Source organism: Barbus barbus, assembly GCF_936440315.1.
Source record: "Barbus barbus genome assembly, chromosome: 27".
NCBI lineage: Eukaryota > Metazoa > Chordata > Actinopteri > Cypriniformes > Cyprinidae > Barbus > Barbus barbus.
Genome location: NC_136755.1, coordinates 21,895,309 through 21,918,467, shown reverse-complemented (window position 1 = coordinate 21,918,467; position 23,159 = coordinate 21,895,309). Strand labels below are relative to the sequence as shown.

Below are 23,159 nucleotides of genomic sequence, written 5' to 3'. Positions count from 1 at the left end.
TTTAGTAGTTGAATGTGTACTTCATTTTGAAAAGTATAATGATAACGCTGCATGCACAGGAAAACCTATTGCTAAATGTGGCTTGTGAGAATGTTACCTTGTATTCATGCCTAAAACATTAAAGTAAACCGAATTATGGTGTAGATGTAGAATATATGGGCTAAAAACATTACATTATATTATATCAGGGATTTTTATTATTCACTTAACACTCTGGAGGAATTTTTTAAAGTTAAGCCAATTACAATTTTAGAGATTTTTGTAAAAATGCGTTTCAATTTAAAATATTTAACAGTAATATTGTCCTTCCATTTAAAATAGCCATGGGAGCTGGCATGGTGTTAAAAAAAAAAAAAAATTCCCCAATAATGTAGACAATTTTCCTCAAAATTATGTTCCAAATCAATATTTTAAACTAAACCAAAACTAATACAGGAATTGTTTAAAATTTTCTAGTATTATTTTTCCTGTTTTCTCTCTTCCTTCATTTGGAAGTTAAGTTTTATAGGACATTAATATTAGACTTGTTATACAGTACTTATATCTGCTTCTGTATGAATAATTGTTAGTCACAGATCTGAGTTCAGTTCGGTTGATTTCATGATGTGGAATAAGTGACATGGCATATACAGCTGACAGCAGGGCACTGCCTTCTGGACTTTACTGCCTTTATCAGAGCTCAGCAACACATTTAAATACAGTGCTGATACCTTCTCAACACTTACAGCAGAGGACAAGAGAAAGGTAAGGAACCGGACAAAACACAAATGAATGCATACTTTTGTACTTTTCAGTTAAATGCACGCTAGATAAAAATATTTATAGTGGTCTTACCTGACAAAATGATTTTTTTTCCCCTTGTAGTGTCTGCGCATAATCATGAAGGTCCTTGTAGTGTTTGTCATTGCAGTTTTCACTGGTAAGTGTTTGTTTTAGTGCTTTAATAAAAATTGGAGGTGCTCTCAAAACTGGTCACAAAATGTTACGTTTTAAACCAGTTAATATGTTTTAATCATGATGAATCCTTTAGGTTGTCATGCCAGTATGTTGTGGCAGGACCAACCAGCCCCCAGTATGGATCTGGTGAAAAACGCATTCTGGAATTACGTGTCTCAGGCAACCCTCACAGCTGAGGACACCCTGCAGATGATCCGAAACTCAAAACTGGGTCAAGAAATCAAGTAAGCGTGTAATAAATAAGATGATGAACTGATAAACCGGCTATAAAACTTTGAAAAACACAAACATCTATCTCCATTTCTTCTCAGTGACAGGATCTCTCAAAGTGCAGATGCCATCAACAAATACACCCTGGCCATTCAAAGCCAAGTAACTCCTCTGACTCAAGACCTGATGGCCAAAATTTCCCAAGAGGCGGATCAGCTGAAACTGCACTTGGAACAGGAAATGACATCTGTGCAGTCCCAGCTCAAGCCTTACGTTGAGGAGATCAGAGGTGATATTGAGAAGCAGGTTGAGCGGCTGAAGAAGGATGTGGCTCCGTATGCAGAGGCCCTGAACTCTGAGGCCCTGATATCTACTCTGGTCCAGGGGGCAGAGGAGATGAAGGCCAAGCTGGAGAGAAGTTTGATGGAGATGGGTCCTCAAACCGAGGAGCTGAAGCAGAAACTGGACCAGCATTTTTTGGAGTTTCAGATGAGCATGTCACCATTAGCCCAAACCTTTCAGAGTCAGCTGGCCCAGAGAAGTCAGGAGCTTCAGAAGAATCTGGCTCCCTATTCAGAGGAGCTCAGCAAACTGGATCCATACGCCCAGGACCTGAAGGCCCAGTTAACAGCTCTCTGGGAGTCCTTTGCCAACAACAAGCAGTCTTGAGAGACCTTTGGGAAATGCAAAAGGACACTTCTGTTACCATTGTGCGTTTCACTTAGTATATTTCTTTGTTGCTCATGTATGTTTTTCAAAAAAATAATTTAAATAAAATAGCACAAACACTAATTTATAATGCTGTGGTCACTCAAATTGTGTAAGGGTTTAAAAACAAATACCACTAACACAAACACTGTTTAAAATACTACACTATGTATAATAAATTTGTAATGCTGTGGTCGATATGCAAGATTTTAATTGAAGAAATATGTGTGAGGCTTTTGAACTTATTTAATTCTGGCAACCCAAATATGATTACTTAAATCTGAAATAAACATTAGGCATCATACACTTGACTTGCCAACCACTAAGGATCACACACTACCAGACCTTTTTAAGTCGTTCTGAGCACACCAAAATCACACAGAAACAGGAGCCTTTTTAAAGTCGTCGTCGTGACGTATTGTCAAGTATGGTGACCCATACTCGGAATTCGTGCTCTGCATTTAACCCATCCAAAGTGCACACACACACAGAGCAGTGGGCAGCCATTTATGCTGCAGGCCCTGGGGAGCAGTTGGGGGTTTGGTGCCTTGCTCAAGGGCAGCTCAGTCATTGAGGTATTGAGGGTGGAGAGAGCGCTGTACGTTCACTCCCCCCACCCTGCCGGCCCCAGACTCAAACCCGCAACCTTTGCATTACGAGTCCGACTTTCTAACCATTAGGCCACGACTACCCTGTGGCCATCACTCACTATACAAATTTCTGTGAACTGTCAACTGCCCAAAATCTGCAGACTGGCTCTGACTTTCAGCAGCACGCATCTACTTGTCCAGAGTGCAAATATCTGTATAAAAATCATGTATGTATTCCAGTCTTTAGAGCCACAAAGGTAGCGGACTAGGAGTGATACTTGGATAAGCACACAAGTTGCCCATATGCAAAAATAAAAAAAGTGATTTGCTTTATCTTTATTTGTTAGTCAGAAAAAAAGAACAAGGGTTCAAATCCTGTTCATTTTGACAACACTCTGTCACCAAGCACCCAACCATTTTACTCCACACACTGGCCTTTGAACACTATGAGGAATGTTTTACCTACTTTTTTGTAACATTTCAATTAATATAAATAGCCTGGATAAAAGTGCGTCGACTCACAATATATAGGGCTTGACATCAGTTATTGATTGTCTGTGACCAAAAAAACTGGCCAACTGAAACATTAAAAGAGCAAATACCGTTGTGAAAATATATAATGCATCCCTTTTTCATGGTTGTACCTTTACATTTTAAATAATAAGCATTATATCTTAGGTGGTAATAACAATATAAAACTAAATGTGATAACCGACACCGATGCATTGAACAAATGTTTTTTTTACAAAACAACCTATTATTGAATCTATTGTGTGTACGTGAGCCAAAATGAGTTTATCACGGTCCTCTTGCACAAAGTCTTCATGCAAGAAATGCTCATTCTGCGATTCTGATTTGCTGACATGATATCTTATCCTGTTTTAGTTTAAAACACAATGTGATTTTCCCGTAATGTACTGTAGAAAATAAAATCATCTATAAAGAAGCTGACAATACATGGGCACAGGAAAACATGGCTGAGTCAAGTGTTCTTTGCTTGCTGAGCTTATAGTTACAGCACCATTTTAAGCATTACAATGCTCCTTCCAAATGGGGTGAATGTAAAGTACAGTGATAAAATCGCAACTAGACGAGAGATAAATGATAAGCTTTGATCCTTGAATCATGCAAGCAAGATGCTTTTTAGTAGCAAATGTCTTGTTGCATAACAATGAAATATTATTTGTTATGCAACAAATGTCTTTTTTGACATTAACATCAATGTCCCACTTTTTTATGACTTGATCCATCTGTTTTATGGTTATTTTGGTATTAACAATTCAATTGTGTTCAATAAAAATACATTGATGTTCAAATATGACATTGTGACTTTATTCTGTGTTTTCTCTGCGATACCTCTGGCTAGAACACCTAATGAGCCACATTCACTTTTAATAAACCAATTTTTAAATTATAGTACATCTTGAATGAATGGATGATGCATTTATATAGCACTTTGTGTATTGCTGTACACCCAAAGCGCTTTACAATCATGTGGGGGGGGTCTCTCCTCAACCCCCACCAGTGTGCAGCATCCAGCCACACTACAATGGCGCCAGTGCGCTCACCACACACCAGCTACAGGTGGAGAGGAGAGAGAGTCATAGAGCCAATAAAGTGGATGGGGATTATTAGGAGGCCATGATAGACAAAGGCCAGTAGAGGGAATTTGGCCAGGACAAAGGATCTTGTCCTTTTGGAACCTTAATCATGCAACGTGGAATGGAAGACTGCGATAAACAAGTATCTGAAGAGAGGAACTTTGGACACAAGCTGCCAATTCACCTGTTCATAGTCACATTATGGCTATCAACATGACTGTGATCCAAGTCATATAAATACCAGCTGCTTCCAAACTCCCATTACAGAACACATTGGAAAATCTGTCTGGTGTACTGTCCAAAAACAATCATGAAGTTTGTGGCTGTAATCCTTGCTCTCGCTGTTATTTCAGGTAAGAGATCACCAACAAACACAAATCTTCATAAATTCAAAATGTGAATAGAACTTGGATTACTTCGGGGCAGATCATTTGAATGGATTATGTGATGTTTTCTTTGAGAGCTTGATGGTACAGATGAGATGTCTACAACAACGGACTACATTAACAAATATTTGACACATTAAAGAATATTTGTGCTCCGTTCTGACTTTGCAGGCTGCCAGGGGCGCTTCCTGTTACAGGATGAACCAAAAAGCCACTGGGAAGAGACAGTGGATCAGTTCTGGAACCATGTGTCCGAGCTGACCTCTAAGGCTGAGGAGATGAGGGACAACATCAAGGCCACCCAGCTCGGCAGAGAATTAGAGTGAGTAAATACTACAAAACATTGTAGCAGAGCAAATATTTGAGAATTTGAATCTGTAAGGATGTAGAAAAAGGCTAGAAATTGAGGTCCAGAGTCAAGAAAGCTAATGTATGATACTGAAATTCATTGCTTTGCAGCACACTGATCAGTGACACCATGATGGAGCTGCAAACGTACAAAGATGACTTGCACTCCAAACTGGGCCCTTATGCACAGGAGACTGCCAAAAGATTCAATGAAGATGTTCAGCTGCTGGCCAATAAGCTCCGCACACATATGGAGGACGCTAAGGATCGTGTCAGTGAATACACAGAGGAGGTCCGAACCATTATGGAACAGAACGCTGATGAGGTCAAGAACAGGATCAACAACTATGCCAAGAAACTAAGGAAACGTTTTAACAAGGACATCCAAGAGATCAACAAGTGAGTGACATAATTGATCTCAATTACATGATCTTTTGCATATCTTTTGCTCCACCTCAATAAAAGGTACACAACCATTTGTGGTAAAGACATTTGAAACGTGACAGTACAGACATTTATAATGTTACAAAAGATTTCTATTTCAAATACATGCTGTTCTTTTGAACTTTCTATTCATCAAATTGTCAGTTTCCACAACAATATTAAACAGCATAACTGTTTTCAACATTTATAATAATAAATGTTGTTGAGCAGCAAATCAGCATTTTAGAATGATTTCTGAAGATACATGTGACACTGACAATATGAATAATGATTGCGGAAAATCAAATTTTGTCACGACAGGAATAAATTACATTTTAAATTTTTTTTGATCAAATAAATGCAGACTTGGTGAGCATAAGAGACTTCTTTCAAAAACATTAAAAAATATTACCAGCCCCATGTTTTGAATGGTAGTGTACAAGGCAAACTTCATAACTTACTCTTCTTGTATATATCACTGTATATTGGACATCATTGTTTAATATTCCTTATTTTGATTTTGATATTTCCATTACCATAGAAGGGGAAATAGATATGATAATCAAAAGATAATTAATAAAATAGATAATGCATTAACTTTCACAATTTTAAGATAAAAATAAAATCATTTGTATATAAATGCTATATAATTTTTTATAAAAATTACATTTTATATAATTTGCAAATACATATTTTTGGAAATATAGTTATAAGTAAAAAACTAATCTATGAAAATCTCCATTTTTAACTATTTCTGTGATTGTTTCTTCTCTGGTCTAAAGGAAAATGGCAACATACTTTGAGGAGGTTCGCTCTCGTGCTACTCAGGGTATGGAGGATGCGAAGGATCGTCTCGAGCCTTACTTCACCTCAGTGCATCAGCGTGCTGAAGAGAAGCTGACAACTCTGGCAGATCTACTGAGAAGCCAGGGCGAAGGAATAAAAGAGAAACTGGAATCACAAATGGAGGACCTCAAGGAGAAAGTTGAGCAGAGCACAGAGAATATGCGTAACACAATTCAAGAAAAGGCAGAGGAGATAAAAAATTGGTTTGACCCCTATGTGTCTCAGGTCCAGAAGCAACTAGAGACAGTCATGGAGGGCTTGTAATACCAGTGTATAGGAATGAGGTCTCATAGGAAAATTAATAGATGAACTTTTTCACTAAACGTTGCTTGCAGAAATGAAGGTATTGGAAATGTCAAAGTAATGAGCGAAATATACCATTAGTACTACATGGATGTAACTACAGATGTAAGCTATGTAAAATAAAGCTCAATAAAACCACCATGTACCAATGAGTATAAGTATCCTGGTTAAATGAACTGTGTGTACAACATGTATGTGGGTCAATGACATCACTTATTTTTGTCTGAATCTCTTATTAAAAAATACATAAGAAATTACATGATAAACATGTTTTAATTTCTGAATTAAAGTCATTTTCATATTTTTGTGGATCTTAAAGTTAAAAATGTATAAGTCTTGTAAATGTCTGCTTAGGCTACTGTCTGGATAAGGGGAATTTTTTTTAAATGTTTGGACTTTTTTTGAAGGAAAAGAAATAGGCCTATATTAGTCAGCACTTTTATTATTAATCTTAAAAATAAACTTTTTTAAAAACAATACTAATAAAAATTTACATTTTACTAGTAACGTTTTTCAAACCAGCATAATAAAACATTCCCTTTAAAATCTAAATTCTAAAGATTTAACATTTAGAACTAGATAACTCTTTTTATTGTTAATTTATCACTATTACAAATAATTATCATTATTTGTCATTAACCTATATAATACATTACGATAGATTTTTGTGGGTGTTTCCAATTCTATAATATAACAATATTTTATCTATATTGCACTCACGGTACAACACTAATAACATCCCGAGAAGTGTCCCACACCACACAGACTTCTCGGTCTTCCGGTCTATTACGGATGTTGTGTGGATATACCAAGACCCCACAACAGACCACCACGAGGAGCATAAGCAGATGCATTAAATAGGAAAAATAATTACACGACACGGATATTCATACAGTAGCAACGCTCTGAGATAAATGGACATACTCGTAACAACCAATAATAAATGACCGTGCGCGAGCCAGGGATTAAGCGCGCAGACCACCACATCGGTGAGTGCACGAGCCCACTGTTTTCTCACAGCTTGAAGTACATTTTTTACATTTTCAAAACTGGCCTACGCGAACTGCTTTACACTGTTCATCGAGCAGATGACTACTGGGGCTTTCACTTAACATTTAAGTCGTGTTTCATGTAAATTTATATAAATGCAGTAATGTTTAGTTTGCGAATTAGCACAAAGCTAAGGTTCAGGCGCGACCAACAAACAAACTCCGTCAATCAAAACCTTTGATTTGTGCACTAGTAGTAAACGCTTTTGAGTAATATTTTATGGTCGACTGCTCAAGAAGCTCGGACTGAATCCTCTCCCCCACCTTGGTTTGCAAGTAAAGTAGAAGCGTTCATAAACACTCCCCTCCCCTTATGTTTTTAAATATACATTAAAAAAACACTATTATAATGATCATTTCTGTCACTATCGAAATAATCCCCAAGGGAGTTAGTCTGAGTTGTTTGTCTTGTTTGTGTATATATAAATTTAGGTAGGGATAGGGAAACATAAAACCAAAACTATGAATGTATACAAGTTGTAGCCTATTTACAAGAAAATATATATTTACACGAATCATAATTGCATTAGCCTAATCAAGAATTAGTAAAATAATTAATTTATCTGTTTGCACACTGTAAAAAAAAAAAAAAAAATTGGATGAAGAAAATTTTATTGAAACTTGTAAAACAGAAGAAATTAATATTAGTTTTTCTCGGTTGCTTTGGTGCATTTCTCGAATCATCCTTAATATTTGCAAATAATTATGTGCATTTCTCAAAACAATTTGTACAAACAGCACCACACAATAGATTACCTGCAAAAGCCTGTAACTTACTCAAAATCTTTAGTTCATCTCTCAAAAGTAAGTATTTATGTCAATGAACATATTGGTGCCATCAGAATGAAAAGTCTTGATTTATATTCTCTTCATTAGTGAAAGTCAAGATTCACTTACGCAATTCATGGCAAATTTACAAAAAGTCTGATAGAAATGTGTAGAAAATATGCTTGACAGTTTATGACAACTAGATCAACCATTTTGCATTTAATGACTTAAACGATGAACTAATGACTAGATGTTTTGAGGGGTAAGACTACTGCACAGAGAACTATACATTTTGAGCAACATGATATTAGCAACTGAAAATTTAGGAAACCGCAGACAAATGTACATAATCAGTTGCATGAATGTACCAAAGCAATCACAACTTGTTCAAAAGAATGAGAAACTGCTTTTATGATGTGCACAAGTGACTAGATGATGTGGAGGTTGAACAAGTAGTTTTGAAAATGTCATTTCTGTTCTGAGAAATGCACCAAAGCAACTGAGAAAAACTGTAAATGGATGGATACAAAGATATTTCAAAGATTTTGCATACAGTTACTTACTTACTCTATGCCACAGAGGTATGACAGATATGTTTGGGCAGTTTCAGACTTGAGAATGTTGCCATACAAGACAGAGAAGGTGCAGGTATGGAGATTTAAAGTAAATCATTTAAAAGAGTGTTATATCTTATGCGGCTATCAAAATCATCATCTTCAGGTCTCGATCATGCAGTCTTCTGTTTTCTGACACAAATATGTAACTAAAATAATTACAAAAAAAATATTTTTAAATATTAAAAATTCATTTTGGTAGTAAATCTTTTTGATCTATAAGAAATGTTCAAATCTTGAGTTTAAACTTACAACTAAATCTAAACACCCCCCCCCCATTTTTTCATTAAAGCATTTTGTCTTCAATACACCATTTGGGTACCATGGATGGCGAGTTACCACCATGGAATACACATGGAGGCCATAACAGCAGGCTTCCCTATAATACAGCAGGGGAACGTCAGGAGGTAGGTTACAGTCATTTTATTTTTGTACATTATGATAAAGTAATGACCGAGGAGAATTATTGTGAAAGAGCGGAAGAGTTTTCTCACGGTACCTGGCTCCAAGCAAAGTCAAAGGTAGATAACATATCAATTGTAAGGTTGAAGAGCAAAAATATTAGATTGCATCCAGTTCCTCACTTCTAAACTCAAATATCTCTTTAGGAGCATGACGTGATAGGAAACAGCCTTGCTGCTGGAGAACCAATGACACCACTGTCATCTTGTATGAGTGGTGCATTTAAGGCTTTGCTACCAGATTACCATGGAACTTCTTCAGCAATGTTAACAAACTCTGATAAATATTCCTATCCTCCTGATGATCATTGCCTTATCAAACCTGGCACTGCAGTGAATGAAAAGATAGCAGTGGAGAGAAGGGAAGAAAGTGATTTTTTGACAGACCCTTTGGGTGAAGCATTACCTAGTGTCACACATATGCTTCCTCTCAGGTGTGCCCAATATGTGACACATGAAAAGGTATGTAAACTCTACACTGCATAACCAAAATAAATGTTATTTCTCTATTGTCACTTAATATCTGTCTTTTCACAGAACCGCGTAGCGGACCAGGGAAATGGTAATTGGACATCAGTGATCAAAGATGCTTTAGAGATGAGTAATGGAATGGAAATGGAGCAGACTTTATCCATGGATCAGCGTGGCCCCCTAATGGACTATAATCCTATATATAAAGAACCTGAAACTGAGACAAATTGTAGATTGAAGGACCACTATCAGATTGCAGGATCCAAACTAAATGAGAACATGGATGAGCAAGGAGTAAAAGAAGAATCGGATTCCTTTATTTCAATGTTGTCAGATGACAACAGTAAAAATAAAGATGTTCTGGAAATGGTAGGTGCTGATATAAAAAAAATCTTTTGAATGTAGATTTTATAAAACAGAATGTAAAATAAGCCCTCAAAGAACAAATAATTAATTTATTGTCATATATTTAATCTGTTCTAAGGGGAAACACGAGGAGCCAAGCATATTACATGTTGGATCATCTCTAGGAAAAGAGGAACTTGGAATCAGAGAACATGAGCCAGGGTTATTACAAGGATTTAACAGGAGTTCATACACTCCTTTTTCTTCATCAGAAAGTCTTATGAAAAGCGAACAGTTTCTAGGTATTCCTTTGGACAACCAGTCTGTTGATCACACCCTCCAGGGAATAACACAACAATGTGGGCTGTCGTGCGAAGATGTCAGTCCTAGAAAATCTGCCAGCACAAAAACTGGCTTCAACCTGGCAGAAGTAAACAATGAAACTGTTCCTGAAAGTTCTACTGTATATGGTCTTCATCATCTTGATCTTCAAAAGGGCTGTCACCAAGCAGAGGTTACAGATGGAAAAACTTCAGTTAATTCTCAGGATCATTCCTCACAGCATAATGTGCAAGATGAGAGAGTAAAGACAAGCAATCCGCATGTCTCTGAGACTACAGTAATAAAACAAAGTGCTGCATATCTGCCTAACAGTCAATACTTTGGCAGTAAGCTAAAAAAGCAAGTTTATGATCTTGTACCCACTCCAGCCTCAGTGGGCAGTCAAAACACAGCTGTGGTTGAACATGAAAACTTAAAACTGCGGATCCCAACAGAAGAAAGGATCTCTGAGAACAGTCTACCTGTGCCAGGAAAAATTGAAACTAATGATCAAGAGACATCTATTAACACAAAAACTGAATTCAGTCTAAAGGTAGAAACAAAATTTGCCCCTGAAATTCAGAACTCTTCTTCACTATCAGAGACAGTTCCAGATCTACCTGTTGTGTCCAACAGAATTCACACTGATTATAAATGCAAAGATTCTCAGTTTGAACCAGTCGAAAGTGGCAAATTAAATGAGCTTTGTTTTCAAGAGAGCAATTCAAAAAATGTGACATTGACACTTACCTCAACTTCTGTGTTTACTCAAAGAACTACAGATGAATGTGATACTCATGTCCAAGAAAAACAAACTCCAATAAGTCTAAGTACGGATCTTCTGCCTTTGAACGAGAATGTAAAAAACTCTGAAAGAAGTGAAAAGGTACTTCTCAACATTACTTCAGAAAGCAGTATTCCTCCATCTACTGAGAATGTTCAGGAAGCTCCACCTTCTCCCACATCAAGGATGGACTGCTCCTCTCAGCATAACCTACAGAAAGCATTGCAAAGGCATAAGAAAGCAATAAAAATAAAAATATCTGAGCTTGAAGCATTAAAAGCACCAATACACAAATCTAATAAAAGAGATGACTGTTCTATGTATGGTTCAGAAATATTAGACAGTGCTGTCAAACTAGACACAACAGGATGTGAGAAAGTTAATCAAAATGTTTTCTTGGCTGATCATGACAGCACTGCACCAAAAGAGAAGGACTTAATTACAAATGGTCATGTAAACCCACCTGCACCTAGGAAAAAATGTCGGCTGTCACAACTTGAGCTACTGGCAGATACAGCAGAGACCTCACAAAAGCCAGATTATAGCTGCGCTGAAGCCTCACAGGAAGAAGTACCGTCAAATGCTAGGATCAACAGGAAGGCTGTTTCTAGAAAGAAACTGAATAAAAAAACAAGGTTACGTTTAAAGGCAAAAAACTCTGCTACCCTTGGCAATCAGTGTTCGTCTCAAAGCACCGTCTTGTCCCCAGAAGAGGACTGTACATCACATTTTCAGGTCAGTGACACAGCTCCAATGAAAGGAGTCAGTAATGCAGTAGTAATGGAACATGCCATCTCTGGTCTAGTGTCCATCCCAGAAAAATTACAAAAGTCCAGAAAAAAGACTACAAAGCAAACACTACAAAGCAAAGATGATCCACATAAAAATGTTCCCACAACATTTTCAGAAGTTGAGGCAGACATGGACATCAAAGGGCATCAGAAGGTGAGAAGATTTCCTTTAAAGGCTTCTAAAGGAAAAAATAAGAATGCAACTAGTCTGCTGAACAGACAGTCTTCACAAGACTCTGAGGGTCAAACAGATTCTGTTTCAACCTCAGTGACTGAATCTTTAAATATTCTAAGCCCTCAGAATAACCCAAAGAAATCAAAGCAGAATAAAAGAGCACATATCAACAAACCAGCAAAAACACCCAATGTGTGCCCACAAGACGATATGGACAACACAATGGCTCCCAAATCAAAAACTGTGAAAGCAAAAAGTCCTCTAAAAAAGGCAATTAGAACAGATGACAATGAAACTACTCTTTTGGACACACAGCCTTCCACAGCCACTGCTAAGCAACCAGATTCTGTTTCAAATGTAGGAAATGAAGTTGAGTCTCCTGTTATTCTCAGCACACCAAGAAAGTCACCAAAAAAGAAAATACATGTACCTGCAGTTGACCAAACAACAGCTCAACAAAGTGTTTTGAATGCACTCTCAGAATCTGATGTCAGCATTGTGCAACCAACTACAAAAAGACAAAAAAAAAAACTTGACAAAAAAGTTTCTCATAACACAGTCGGTGAGAACTGTGAACCCGCTCATATGACTCTTTCTTCAGTTGATTCTGTGTATGCTACAGAAACTGACTATTCAGGTGTCAGCCAACAGAACACAGAAAAGACATCAAGTAAGAGGAGAAAGACAGACATCAAGTTTATAGAAGCACAATCATCCACTATTAGCCAACAGGGTGACGTCACTTTACCGCCCTCAGAAGATTTTTCATCTATTGTGGTTTCAAATCCAGAAGAGATTGTGAAAGCCAAAGGATTTTCTAGAAACAAAACAGATGACAACCACTTAAATGGTAATTTGGTTGAAGAAACATCTTTATTAGCAACTGTGACACAAGAACGTTCTATTTTACCTATTGACTCTTCAAGCAGTTTTAGACTAAGCAGCAAACTGAAAAAGGCAAGAAAAAAGACTGTAACCAAAATCAAAAATGAGGCAGCAGAAAGACGCAGTGTAAGCCAGCAAGAAGATCTGGCTGCAGTACCCTCAAAATCTGGTGCAAACATAGTAGCCTCCAGTTCACAAATGACTTCAAAAGAAAAAAGAACTGTGGAAAAGACAATTAGGCAGGAAATTAAGGATGACCATTCAGTTGCTCTTTTCAAAATGCAGGCTTCTACACTCACTCTGAAGCAAACAGAATGTTCTTCAACTTCAGTTCACAGCACAGCAAAAAAAGCTAAGAAAATGTCTGACATTAAACGTAAAGCAGTACATACACCCGCAGCTGACCAAACAATGCAACAAGAAATCCATCCATTTGATTCTACATCAGCCACAGAAATTGATAATTCAGATGTTCTCAAACAAAAGAAGACAAAAGTGAAGATGAAAAAACTGCCTAAAAAGGCCACTAAATGCAAAACACACATTACCCAAGCAATCAGCGATATCAGAGAACAGTCTACTGTGCAGCAAGAAAATTCTATTTCAAACAGAAAGACAAATTCAAGGTCAGAAGACATGACAAAGAAATTTAAGAAAAAGAAAACATTGGCACTGAAAGTCAGAAATGATCAACCAGAGGATGTGGTTCTGCCTCCATCAGTATCTCAGAGTAAGGATGCAACACAAGACCCTTGCATAAAGACAGACAGTGTGAATGAAACAGCTGAAAGTCATGTTGAAAACCAGGTTTCCATCACTACCAAATATGTTGCCAGCCCTCAGAGCTCACTGAATAAGCCAAAGAAAACACAAAAGAAACGATTGCTAGAGCAAAAAGAAGAGAATGAACAAAGCAATATCCTAAAACTGACTCACAGAGATGACAAAATGTCAGATTTACCATCTGTTGTGAGAGGGGTAGCCTCTGAGAATTTTGAAACGGGCAGCTGTGACCAGCATTTAAAGGTTGCTAAGGAGAAATCCAAAAAATCCATGGAAATTACAGAAGCACATGGATTTACTAGTGTTTCTTTGTCTCAAGAGAAAAATACTGGACCAGATGAGGCAGGTGTCATGGTCACTTTTACACAGGTTGCAGATTTATGTAAACTGTCTGATAGTCAGACCGTAGGATCACAGCAGCCTGAAAAAGATGTTGCTGTGGCTGATCAAAAAGACCTCAAAGCCACAAAACCCCCTAAGAAAAGGGGTAGAAAACCTGGACGAAAGAAGAGGAAGATGACTTGCCTGTTGACTCAAACCATTAAAGAAGAGGAACATAAAGATATATGTTATGACAACAGAATTGCTTCTGATTTTCAAAACAACACACAAATTCAAATATCTGAAATTTCACAGAGGATAACAGATATTCCAGAAGAACCAGTACTGAAATCAAGAAAATCAACTAGGACACAAAAAATAAACTCAGGTCCAGTTGTTGAGAATTTGTTAACACAGGGCAAGAGCACAGTCTCTTTAGACATCACTGGGTGTCACACAACACTTGGAGAGACTCTTTCAAGTTCCACGCAAACTGCTGATTGTGAAGAAAAATACACTGTTGAGAGAAAGCCAACAAGACGAGGAAGACCCCCTTCAAAGAAACGCAAGAAACAGAAATTATTTGTAGCACATTTAGAAGATAACACCTCTCCATCTGTCCAGATCTCAGATCTCTCTCCATGTCAAGACAGCACAGAAAATACTATCAAAGCAGCTGCAAGTCCAATAAAGCAAAAAGATATGGATAAAAATGTTTTGGTTACCAAACAATTGGGGACTGATCCCTCGGAATCCCTTCAGAGTGCTAATGATCTCTTGTTACACAGCATCCCTACATCTGGGCGTAAAAAAGGGAAGAACCTTAAAAGACCAATAAGAGACCCAAATTTAACAAGCTTGAGAGTATCCAGCAGAACATCTGGAACATCAGTCAAATGTTTTCAAAAAGCAGACATAACTTCCCTCCCACAAAACTCCACAAATGTGTTTAATGAGGAAGGGAAAACATATTTGCCTATGTCTGGGACAGTGAAGAAACAGAAACTCTGTGAAAAAACTGCTATACAAGATGGCAATGTGTTGGCAGATATAAAGACAGAGAATAAGGCAACAATTAAAGTACTGAGAGGAAGAAAACGTGGTCGGAAGAGACGAAAAATTAAAGATGGACAGCTTCAAAAATTAAAAACACAAGATTGTTGTGAACCAGCCAAAGGTTTACTGACAAAGTTCAGTATGACAAGTAATTATCCCACTGAGGACCAAAATAATATAGTCACACCAGAGAAAAACGATATTGAGAAAACCAAGTCAGACAAAGTTGAAATGATCTCACCAATAACTGCAGGGACTTGCAAGATAACACCAAAAACAGACATCCTATGCGGTTCTCCCAGTGATCTGTCCTCCAATTTAATGAAAGAAGCCAAAAAGTGCAAATGGGAAGAACACAGTGCTGAGCCAAACATAAAAGATTCATTTGAGGTTTCTGTGCAATCCTGTACTGATAATACAGGAGTCTCAAGAGGAATTTGTAATTTAATTTCTAGTAATGTGGTCAAGGAGGAGTCAGAACAAATTTCTCTGGATACAAAATTCAAACCCAACATTGAGCTGAAATGTACTCAGGAAGCAGATGGACTAAGCATGGAAATGTCAGGGAAAAAAGTACTTAACCCACCAGAACCAGAAAATGCACTCCAGCCTTCTACAGAATGTAAGGAGGATAGTTTCACACAGGATAGTGAAGACTGTGTTGTAATTCCAAACAAAGTTACTAATAACAGGACAATAAGATCCAAGCCTAAAGAAATAGTGAAGAAACCTCTTACCTGCAAATACTGTGGAGTTTCCTTTCGGCACATTACAGCATATACCAGTCATCAACGTGTTCATACAGGGGACAAACCCTACAAATGCAAGATCTGTGGAAAAACCTTTTCTCAACTGTCTAAACTAAAGTCCCACCATAACGTACATAAACAGGATACCTCTTTTCCTTGTCCATGCTGTAGCCAAAGGTTTTTGCAGAAAGATGATTTGTTATGTCATTTTAAAGTTCACCTGCAGGAATCAAAAGCAAACAGTGAACCAAAGAAGCACATAAAGAGCAAGAGAAATACTTCATCAAATGTGTCTTCGGAGACCCCAAACAATTATGGGTGCCTTATTCGCAAGAAAAACTTTGTAAAACGCGTCAAATTGCAGGATCACATGCAAGTGCATGAAGTGGAGAAGCCCTTGACTTGTAAAGACTGTGGGAAGACATTTTGGAAGCGGTCAAGCCTCATAGCTCACGAAAAAACCCACTGGCCTGTTAAACCATATGCTTGCTCAATTTGTGGAAAAGGCTTTAACCAACTAAAAGCCCTAAAAAAGCATTCTCAAGACCATGCTGGTGAGACACCTTTCTCCTGCTTTCACTGCGGTCATGGATTCAGTGCCTTGTCTGCACTTAGAATGCACCAAGCATCCAAAACATGCATCGCAAGGAGAAATGATGAGGCAAGCAATAACATTGAGGGCTTCATTGTAAGTCAAGGAGTTGATGGTCAAGTGAACACACCAGTATTCTTCAAGTGTCAAATATGCAAACAGCTTTTCAGGAAATGGTGCCAATACACTCTTCACCTTCAAACACACACCAGCTCTCCCCCATATATTTGTTTTTCTTGTGGACAGTGTTATGAGAAGGATTCAGAGATGAATGTGCACTGTGAGGTTTGTTGCCAGTCAAGTGGGGAGGAGAAGATTTGTGGTGCATCACTCGCCGAAATCTTGCAAAGTGTTACCCAAATGTACCCTCTAAAGTGTACCTCATCTCAGAGTCTACCAAGTACAGGATTTCAGCTGAATTCCCAAACACCAACCAGCTCAGAACAGCTCCCGCAGCTGCCTCGATCGATGGATGTGAAACCTACACAAACAGGAGATCTTTCAAAACTTCCTAAAACATATTCTGCTCATTCACCCATCAAGCTCCCAAATGCCCAATCACCTGCTCGTTCTGATGTTAACTGTATTTCCCCAAGTAGCTCTCTAGAATGCATTGAAATCACTCGGAGTATTTGGAAATTTAAGTGTTCACGTTGTGGTCAGCGATTCGAGAGGTACAGGGATTTGAGTGCTCATCTGCAAATACATGCTCCTGGTTTCAGATATACTTGTGCACATTGTGGACAGTTCTTTGAAAGGTGGAGTAAACTATGGCTACATCAGCAGCGTCATCGCCTAAAAAGCCGTTGTTACTCCTGTACGCAGTGCAATCTGCAGTTTCGTTTCTTTAGTTCTTTTAGAGAGCATATGATTGACCATGCCGGGCAGAGACCATATGCTTGTCCGCTCTGTCCCAAAACCTTCATTCAGGAGGCAAGCTTACATGCTCACCAATGTGAGTCTCATAAACTTTGTAAAAGTCTGAAATGCGATGTCTGTTCTAAGACTTTCAGTAGTTTAACAAACCTAATCAAGCACAGTCTTCTGCACAATGGTTCTACCTCTCACATTTGTCTCCTTTGCAATCTATCATTCACAAATACAAGAGTCTTAAAGGAACACTTGAAAACGCACACCACACACCATGGACCGGCCCTCCCTGATATTCCATCAAAGCCGCTTGATTTTCCTCATAAATGCAAAAGGTGTAAAGCTAGCTTTTCAACTGGAGATTTGCTCTATGCTCATCAGATACGCCATTCCCGAGATGCAAAGACTCACATCCGTCCAGCAGTATTACCTACCTCAAAATTGTCCAATTCTTGTTGTAATGACACACCATCTACCCCACCTTCCACTCACAGGAATCATATATCAAACCTCAAACTTGATGGCATACCCAATGATGACAGCCTGTATGTTTATTCCCACCCTGACAAGCTCTATGTGTCCCCTAGTCACAGAATACAGCTTCCTGTCATTAATTTGGACCCTGATGAACCAGAGGAGGTCTCAGACTCTCAGAATCCTGGTCCTGAACTTCCAAATAGTGAAATCACTTCTCAATCTGACAGCACACACCTACCTCAGGCCACTTCAGATCAGGAAACCACCAACCTAAATTCAAGTGAAAGCATAAAGATGATGGCAAATGGTCAACATAATTACAGCCTCAACTGTCAGAGAAGCCCTACATTTGTGGAGACAAGTGTTGACATGCAAGTAGAACAACCTTCTCAAGAAGAAGAGTCGGAGGAGAGTTTTGTATGTGCAGACTGTACTGAAAAACTAACCAGCGTGTTGGGCCTTTATGAACATTACATACTTCATGCAATGGGAGATGCATATGTACAAGTACACTGATCATTGTTAATGTTAGAAGGTAAACATTTTCCCCACAGATATTATGCTTTAAAATGAATGTTTTGACACAAATGTGTTGATGACACTATGTTTTACAGTTCCCATATTAAAGCAAATGTTGGCAGAAATACAGGCTGTAATACAGTCTAAATAATTTAGCCTTTACAGGCTAAAGCCTGAAATACAGACTGCAACTTTGTTTTTTACACCTTGAACAGTGTGAAAATTTAGCATTACGACTCTTCATTCTAATATGCTTTTTCAATCCTCAGGTTCATTTAGTTTAAAAGTTGTTGCCCACTAGCCACCCTTAGATACTGTATTACTGGGGTCATGTTAATATGCCTTATCATAGTTATCTCTGTACTGCTATTTATCATCTCCTTTTGTGCCTTCAGTGACCGTTTTGGTTCTGTAAAAGATCTGTAAATAGATATACATGATACTGTAGAACTCCACAACCTCCTAGTCCTTCCTCTGTAAAAATCTCATGGTTACATTTTCAACACCTTTTCAAATTCAGTTTTGTAATATTGAGAGGTGGTTCAATATAGATTAACCTTGAGAGTTCATATATGAGTGTCTGGCTGGGACAAATATATACTGTTTATTGTAAAAATGTGTAGATATTGAGAACATTAGAATGTTTCTGGAAAATAATGGCTTTGAAAAGATCCAAAAGATTCTATGCTTTTAAGTGTATTCATTTCTTTAATAAAACATACTACTTCTCATGTGTAATTTTAAAATGTGTTTCTAAGCAAAATAACAAAATGTAAGGCTTGTGACAAGATGTCGTGTTTTAATGGCAATAGAAAAAGGAGAAATTGTTCAGATTACATGTTTTGTATGGTTTTATCAAATATTCAATCAATTGTGCACAAAGCAGAAGGGGAAAAAGATCATTAGCAAGCTGTGTGAGAATTTTTGAGGTACCACGCAACATTGCTGTAATCTGGAAGTGAAACTCTTAGCAACTCCATATGCATCTAAAACTGCTTTTATAAGGTCTTCTGATGACCACTTCTTGAATGAACTAATTTCACATGTCAAATGGCTTGTACATCAATCACAATCAGCCACAGAACACTTGAATTTATTTCTTCTTCTCATCATCTTTTTTCCCCTCTTGTTTGTTACCACTCTGAGAGGCTAGGGAGCCCATGGCATTACGGATGGCCTCATTGTTGGGATCGACACCAGGTAGATTCTCCAGGACACTTTGGAGGAATTCTGGGTCCTGCATTACATCATAATCATCCTCTTCCTGTAGAATCAGTTAAAAAGTGCAAGAGAAAAGACAAGTCAGCAGGGAATATAAGTGAACAGTGTTCTGTCACAAGGAAAAGACATGGGTACCGTATATATAATGAACAAAAACTGCTCAGCAATTTGACAATAAAATACAAGCAAATTTGATTTCTCAGTATCCTGAGACTGATGAGGCCAGCAGACAATATTTTTTATTACCTTAGATTCCGCAGTGTCCATTGGAGCTCCCGTATCCATTGATTCTCCGAATTCTGACATAAGAGGGATAATGGTCAATATTACATATGTCAAGAACAGAGCATAATCTAAAAATAAGAAGGTACAAGGAGGCACAAACCTCCACCTGCCAGGGACATCTGCATAGCATAGGCTATCTGCTCTTCTTCTGTCATGCTGCTGAAGTCTGGCAGTGCTACCACACCGCTCTCAGGCTGAGAGGCAGACATCTTCAGAAGAGCTTCTTCTGATTCTAAAGGGGAGAAGAAAAGTGGCATAGAAAATCAGGACTTGGTCTTGCAATGGCAATCAACTAAATGGTAAATAATCAAAGTATGGAGGTGAAGATCTGTTTAATAAAAAGCAAACATCAATCCAATTTCATTACAGTTATGAACAGGCTACACAAATAAATCAATACATGAAAAGGTTATTCAGAATTAGGACCATGTTAAAGTCACCATGAAAAGCTATACAAAAAGATGCTTTATGCTGCCGGATCGTGTAGTACCAGCATCTACCAGCAGGGCCATACTAACCAGCAAGACCTAATATGCAATCCTTAAAATTTTGAAACCTGCAATCTACCCAGTACTAGTCCAGAACCACTATGCTTATCATCCATTTATGCACATCCTTACCATCAGCGGTTGAGGTGGGAATGCCAGCCTCAGCTGCTGATTGGGCGGACGCCCTTCTAGTCTCCTCTTCCTGCCTCTGCCTTTGTTCCTCCATAGATACACGCAGAGCCTGTGGATCAAGAGCAACTTAAAGAAATATATCATTATAATTCAATTTCAATTTCATTATAATAGATCAAGTGAGATTGAAATAAAATACAAAACATTTTCTGACTTAAATTTGTGACTGGTAAACATCCCAATACAGCACAGAGCTTCATTGTTCACACATTTTGAAGAGATCAACCTATAAATGCTTTACTCATGATAATTCTGTATAATTAACATATGTATCAGTAGTTTAATTTTTAAATAAACATATTTCACCTGTTTAGGTTATGGACTTGTTCTTCAATGCAGTTATACAAAGGAAGAATTTGTATCTTACCAGGGCCAGTTCTGGGTCCGCACTGGGGTCCACTCCAAACTCAAAGTCACTTGCACCCAGGCCCATCATGGTACCACCCTCACCAGCCAAGATGGGAGAAGACAGAAGGGCATCAGCCAGGCTGGGCCCTGGGGGCACTGTGACCAGATGAGAACCTGTGCCCTCCTTTCCATTCAAAGTGTTCACAAATGCAGTCAGTTTCTCCGTGTTCACTTCCTGAACAGATTGATTAAAAGAGAGAAAGTGAAAAATCAAAGCAAGAAAATCGGAAAGATATTAAAGTGGATAAAAGAAAGGTTTCATGCTAGTTACCTCTTCTCCGAAATTTATCACATCTACATTGACCTTTTCTTTTTTCAACCGCTTTGCCAACTTTACCAGCTGGAAAGTATTTGGTGAAAATAATTGTAAAAACTTGTATTGCCCAAAATATTCACAGTTGACTAACAATGAAAGATGAAAAGCATTTGTCATTCACGAACAATAAAAAGCAACAACAAATAAACATACATCTTTTTCATTGTCCTCTACTGGGCTGCCCACAAAAGCAACAATCCTCATCTTGTGGTTCTTGCCTTGTCTATGCTTTAGTGCCAACTAGATGCAGACACACACAAATGTAAATGTTAACAGATTAAAATACTACTTTCACTTTTTTTAAAGGAAATTTCTCAAAGCATGTTATGAACTTCTTTCCTCAATGGAACACAAAAGGAACTCAATCTTTGAGTGAACTATCCCTTTAGCCATCAATGAATGTACGTACATGTGCCACTCGTATGCTAGTGCAGAAGGAGATTATTCCCAGCGGCTGAATCGCATGGAGCTTTGAGAGAATACGGCCTGTGTCTGCTGTTAAAGTGGTGAGGACCTCACAATTACTGCACCAAACCAAAAGATGTGTTATTACATGCAAACAACACCATTGGCTAACAAAACATACATGTATGAAGTAAAATACAACATACTTTGCCATTGTGATTAGACCCACATTGTTCTCTGGGTTACCACGGGTCTTTGAGTGGCAGACAATGTTGACAGCATCCTGCTGTGCCTGTAATCTGGTGGGCAGGAAATCTCCATTCCTCATGTATTCACTGTTGTCCACACTGTTAAGACATGAAGCCAATCAGCATGTTTCCATCCATTGTATACAAGTGCAATAGCATAAACTGAATTTGCAAGAGATAAAAAAAAAAAAAAAAAAAAATCAAACAAGCACCTGGTGGTCCTAGTTTTATTTACATAACAGCCAAAGTAAACTGTACACCAGTAGTGGAAAACTGCTTTAGATTAATGTCCGTGAATCAAAATCAAGTGAGCTGCCCATCTAGACATCTTTTGAGGGCGTTACACTAACAATTCTGCTCACTAATGTCAGACACAGCCATCGCTTCATGACAGATCTAGAAGACTAAATAAGACTGAGATCACTAATAAGTGACGATTGTTTATGGGTCATAAATCTGTTTTTTGGTCCGTTTCTTTATTGCAGAGCTACATGCTGAATAATGACTCAGTCGGTTTTTGATTAGAATGACATTCTCCTATTGAATTCTCTTTCAGAACTGTGACAGAACAAAAAAACTATTTACAGTAATTCTGAGGAGTATTAACTATGTAAAAAGCGCATATATATCTAAAACAACGCGTTTGTTTATTTCTTACCAGACCATAGTACTTTCGAGCACCATCTTGGAAATCCTCTAGCCCGTTTCCCAAAGTCACGGCGTCGCCGATTGGCTTACAGATGTAGGACACTGACGCGATTTGTGACAGCAAAGCTGATTGGCTGACAGTTCCGTCGCTTCTTCTGTTACAGGACGCGGAGTAGAAGTGTATTTGTCGCGCCTACATGTGGTGGGAGTTCGCATTGTTAAATTGAAGGGATAGTTCACGCCAAACTTTGAAATTGCCAAAATTTCCTTACCCCCATGTTGTTCCAAACTTTACGCGAAACACAACTGGATATTTTAGGGAAAAAGCAAAACCTATTCACATTTATCGTTATTCTACACATAAATCAATGTGAATATTACTTTTGACAATCATCTCATTTGTTTTTCACAGAAAAAATAACACCATACAGGTTTGAAAATTTTAAGTTCAGATGTAAAACAACACACTTTGCCTTTAACATTGCATCTGTTGGTAAAGAATAACACAAGGCTTTTGGCAGTGGCTACTTGCACTGTGTATAGGC

General features: G+C 38.0%; 4 protein-coding genes across 4 annotated transcripts; 3 read left to right on the top strand and 1 right to left on the bottom strand.

Annotated features, from left to right (window-relative positions):
- Positions 1-680: 680 nt before the first annotated feature.
- apoa4a (apolipoprotein A-IV a) lies at positions 681-1,946 on the top strand. Its single transcript, XM_079381315.1, has 4 exons — positions 681-744; positions 865-919; positions 1,031-1,181; positions 1,269-1,946. The coding sequence occupies exons 2-4, from the start codon at positions 880-882 to the stop codon at positions 1,834-1,836; spliced, it is 759 nt and encodes a 252-aa protein (XP_079237441.1). The 5' UTR covers positions 681-744; positions 865-879; the 3' UTR covers positions 1,837-1,946.
- Positions 1,947-4,344: 2,398 nt separating this feature from the next.
- LOC306846940 (uncharacterized protein) lies at positions 4,345-6,345 on the top strand. The gene is made up of 4 exons (XM_079380653.1): positions 4,345-4,419; positions 4,624-4,774; positions 4,912-5,199; positions 6,006-6,345. Exons 1-4 carry the CDS (start codon positions 4,377-4,379, stop codon positions 6,331-6,333), a joined length of 810 nt encoding a protein of 269 aa, XP_079236779.1. The 5' UTR covers positions 4,345-4,376; the 3' UTR covers positions 6,334-6,345.
- A 781-nt stretch (positions 6,346-7,126) lies between these two features.
- LOC306847387 (uncharacterized protein) lies at positions 7,127-18,400 on the top strand (the record flags this gene model as incomplete). The annotated part of the gene is made up of 5 exons (XM_079381313.1): positions 7,127-7,361; positions 9,096-9,210; positions 9,412-9,726; positions 9,802-10,104; positions 10,220-18,400. Exons 2-5 carry the CDS (start codon positions 9,127-9,129, stop codon positions 18,398-18,400), a joined length of 8,883 nt encoding a protein of 2,960 aa, XP_079237439.1. The 5' UTR covers positions 7,127-7,361; positions 9,096-9,126.
- Positions 18,401-18,855: 455 nt separating this feature from the next.
- psmd4a (proteasome 26S subunit ubiquitin receptor, non-ATPase 4a) lies at positions 18,856-22,736 on the bottom strand. The gene is made up of 10 exons (XM_079381314.1): positions 22,625-22,736; positions 21,925-22,065; positions 21,723-21,837; positions 21,467-21,553; positions 21,269-21,337; positions 20,957-21,172; positions 20,530-20,638; positions 20,010-20,141; positions 19,871-19,923; positions 18,856-19,667 (listed from the first exon to the last, which is right to left on the bottom strand). Exons 1-10 carry the CDS (start codon positions 22,648-22,650, stop codon positions 19,497-19,499), a joined length of 1,119 nt encoding a protein of 372 aa, XP_079237440.1. The 5' UTR covers positions 22,651-22,736; the 3' UTR covers positions 18,856-19,496.
- Between the last annotated feature and the right edge of the window lie 423 nt (positions 22,737-23,159).

Coding starts and splice junctions, on each gene's coding strand:
- apoa4a (XM_079381315.1), top strand. CDS start 880: ATGAAGGTCCTTGTAGTGTTTGTCATTGCAGTTTTCACTG. Junction 920..1,030: donor TGTCATTGCAGTTTTCACTG/GTAAGTGTTTGT, acceptor TGAATCCTTTAG/GTTGTCATGCCAGTATGTTG. Junction 1,182..1,268: donor AAACTGGGTCAAGAAATCAA/GTAAGCGTGTAA, acceptor ATTTCTTCTCAG/TGACAGGATCTCTCAAAGTG.
- LOC306846940 (XM_079380653.1), top strand. CDS start 4,377: ATGAAGTTTGTGGCTGTAATCCTTGCTCTCGCTGTTATTTCAG. Junction 4,420..4,623: donor TGCTCTCGCTGTTATTTCAG/GTAAGAGATCAC, acceptor CTGACTTTGCAG/GCTGCCAGGGGCGCTTCCTG. Junction 5,200..6,005: donor GACATCCAAGAGATCAACAA/GTGAGTGACATA, acceptor TCTGGTCTAAAG/GAAAATGGCAACATACTTTG.
- psmd4a (XM_079381314.1), bottom strand. CDS start 22,650: ATGGTGCTCGAAAGTACTATGGTCTG. Junction 21,338..21,466: donor TAGAGGACAATGAAAAAGAT/GTATGTTTATTT, acceptor AATACTTTCCAG/CTGGTAAAGTTGGCAAAGCG. Junction 19,924..20,009: donor GATGTCCCTGGCAGGTGGAG/GTTTGTGCCTCC, acceptor CTCTTATGTCAG/AATTCGGAGAATCAATGGAT.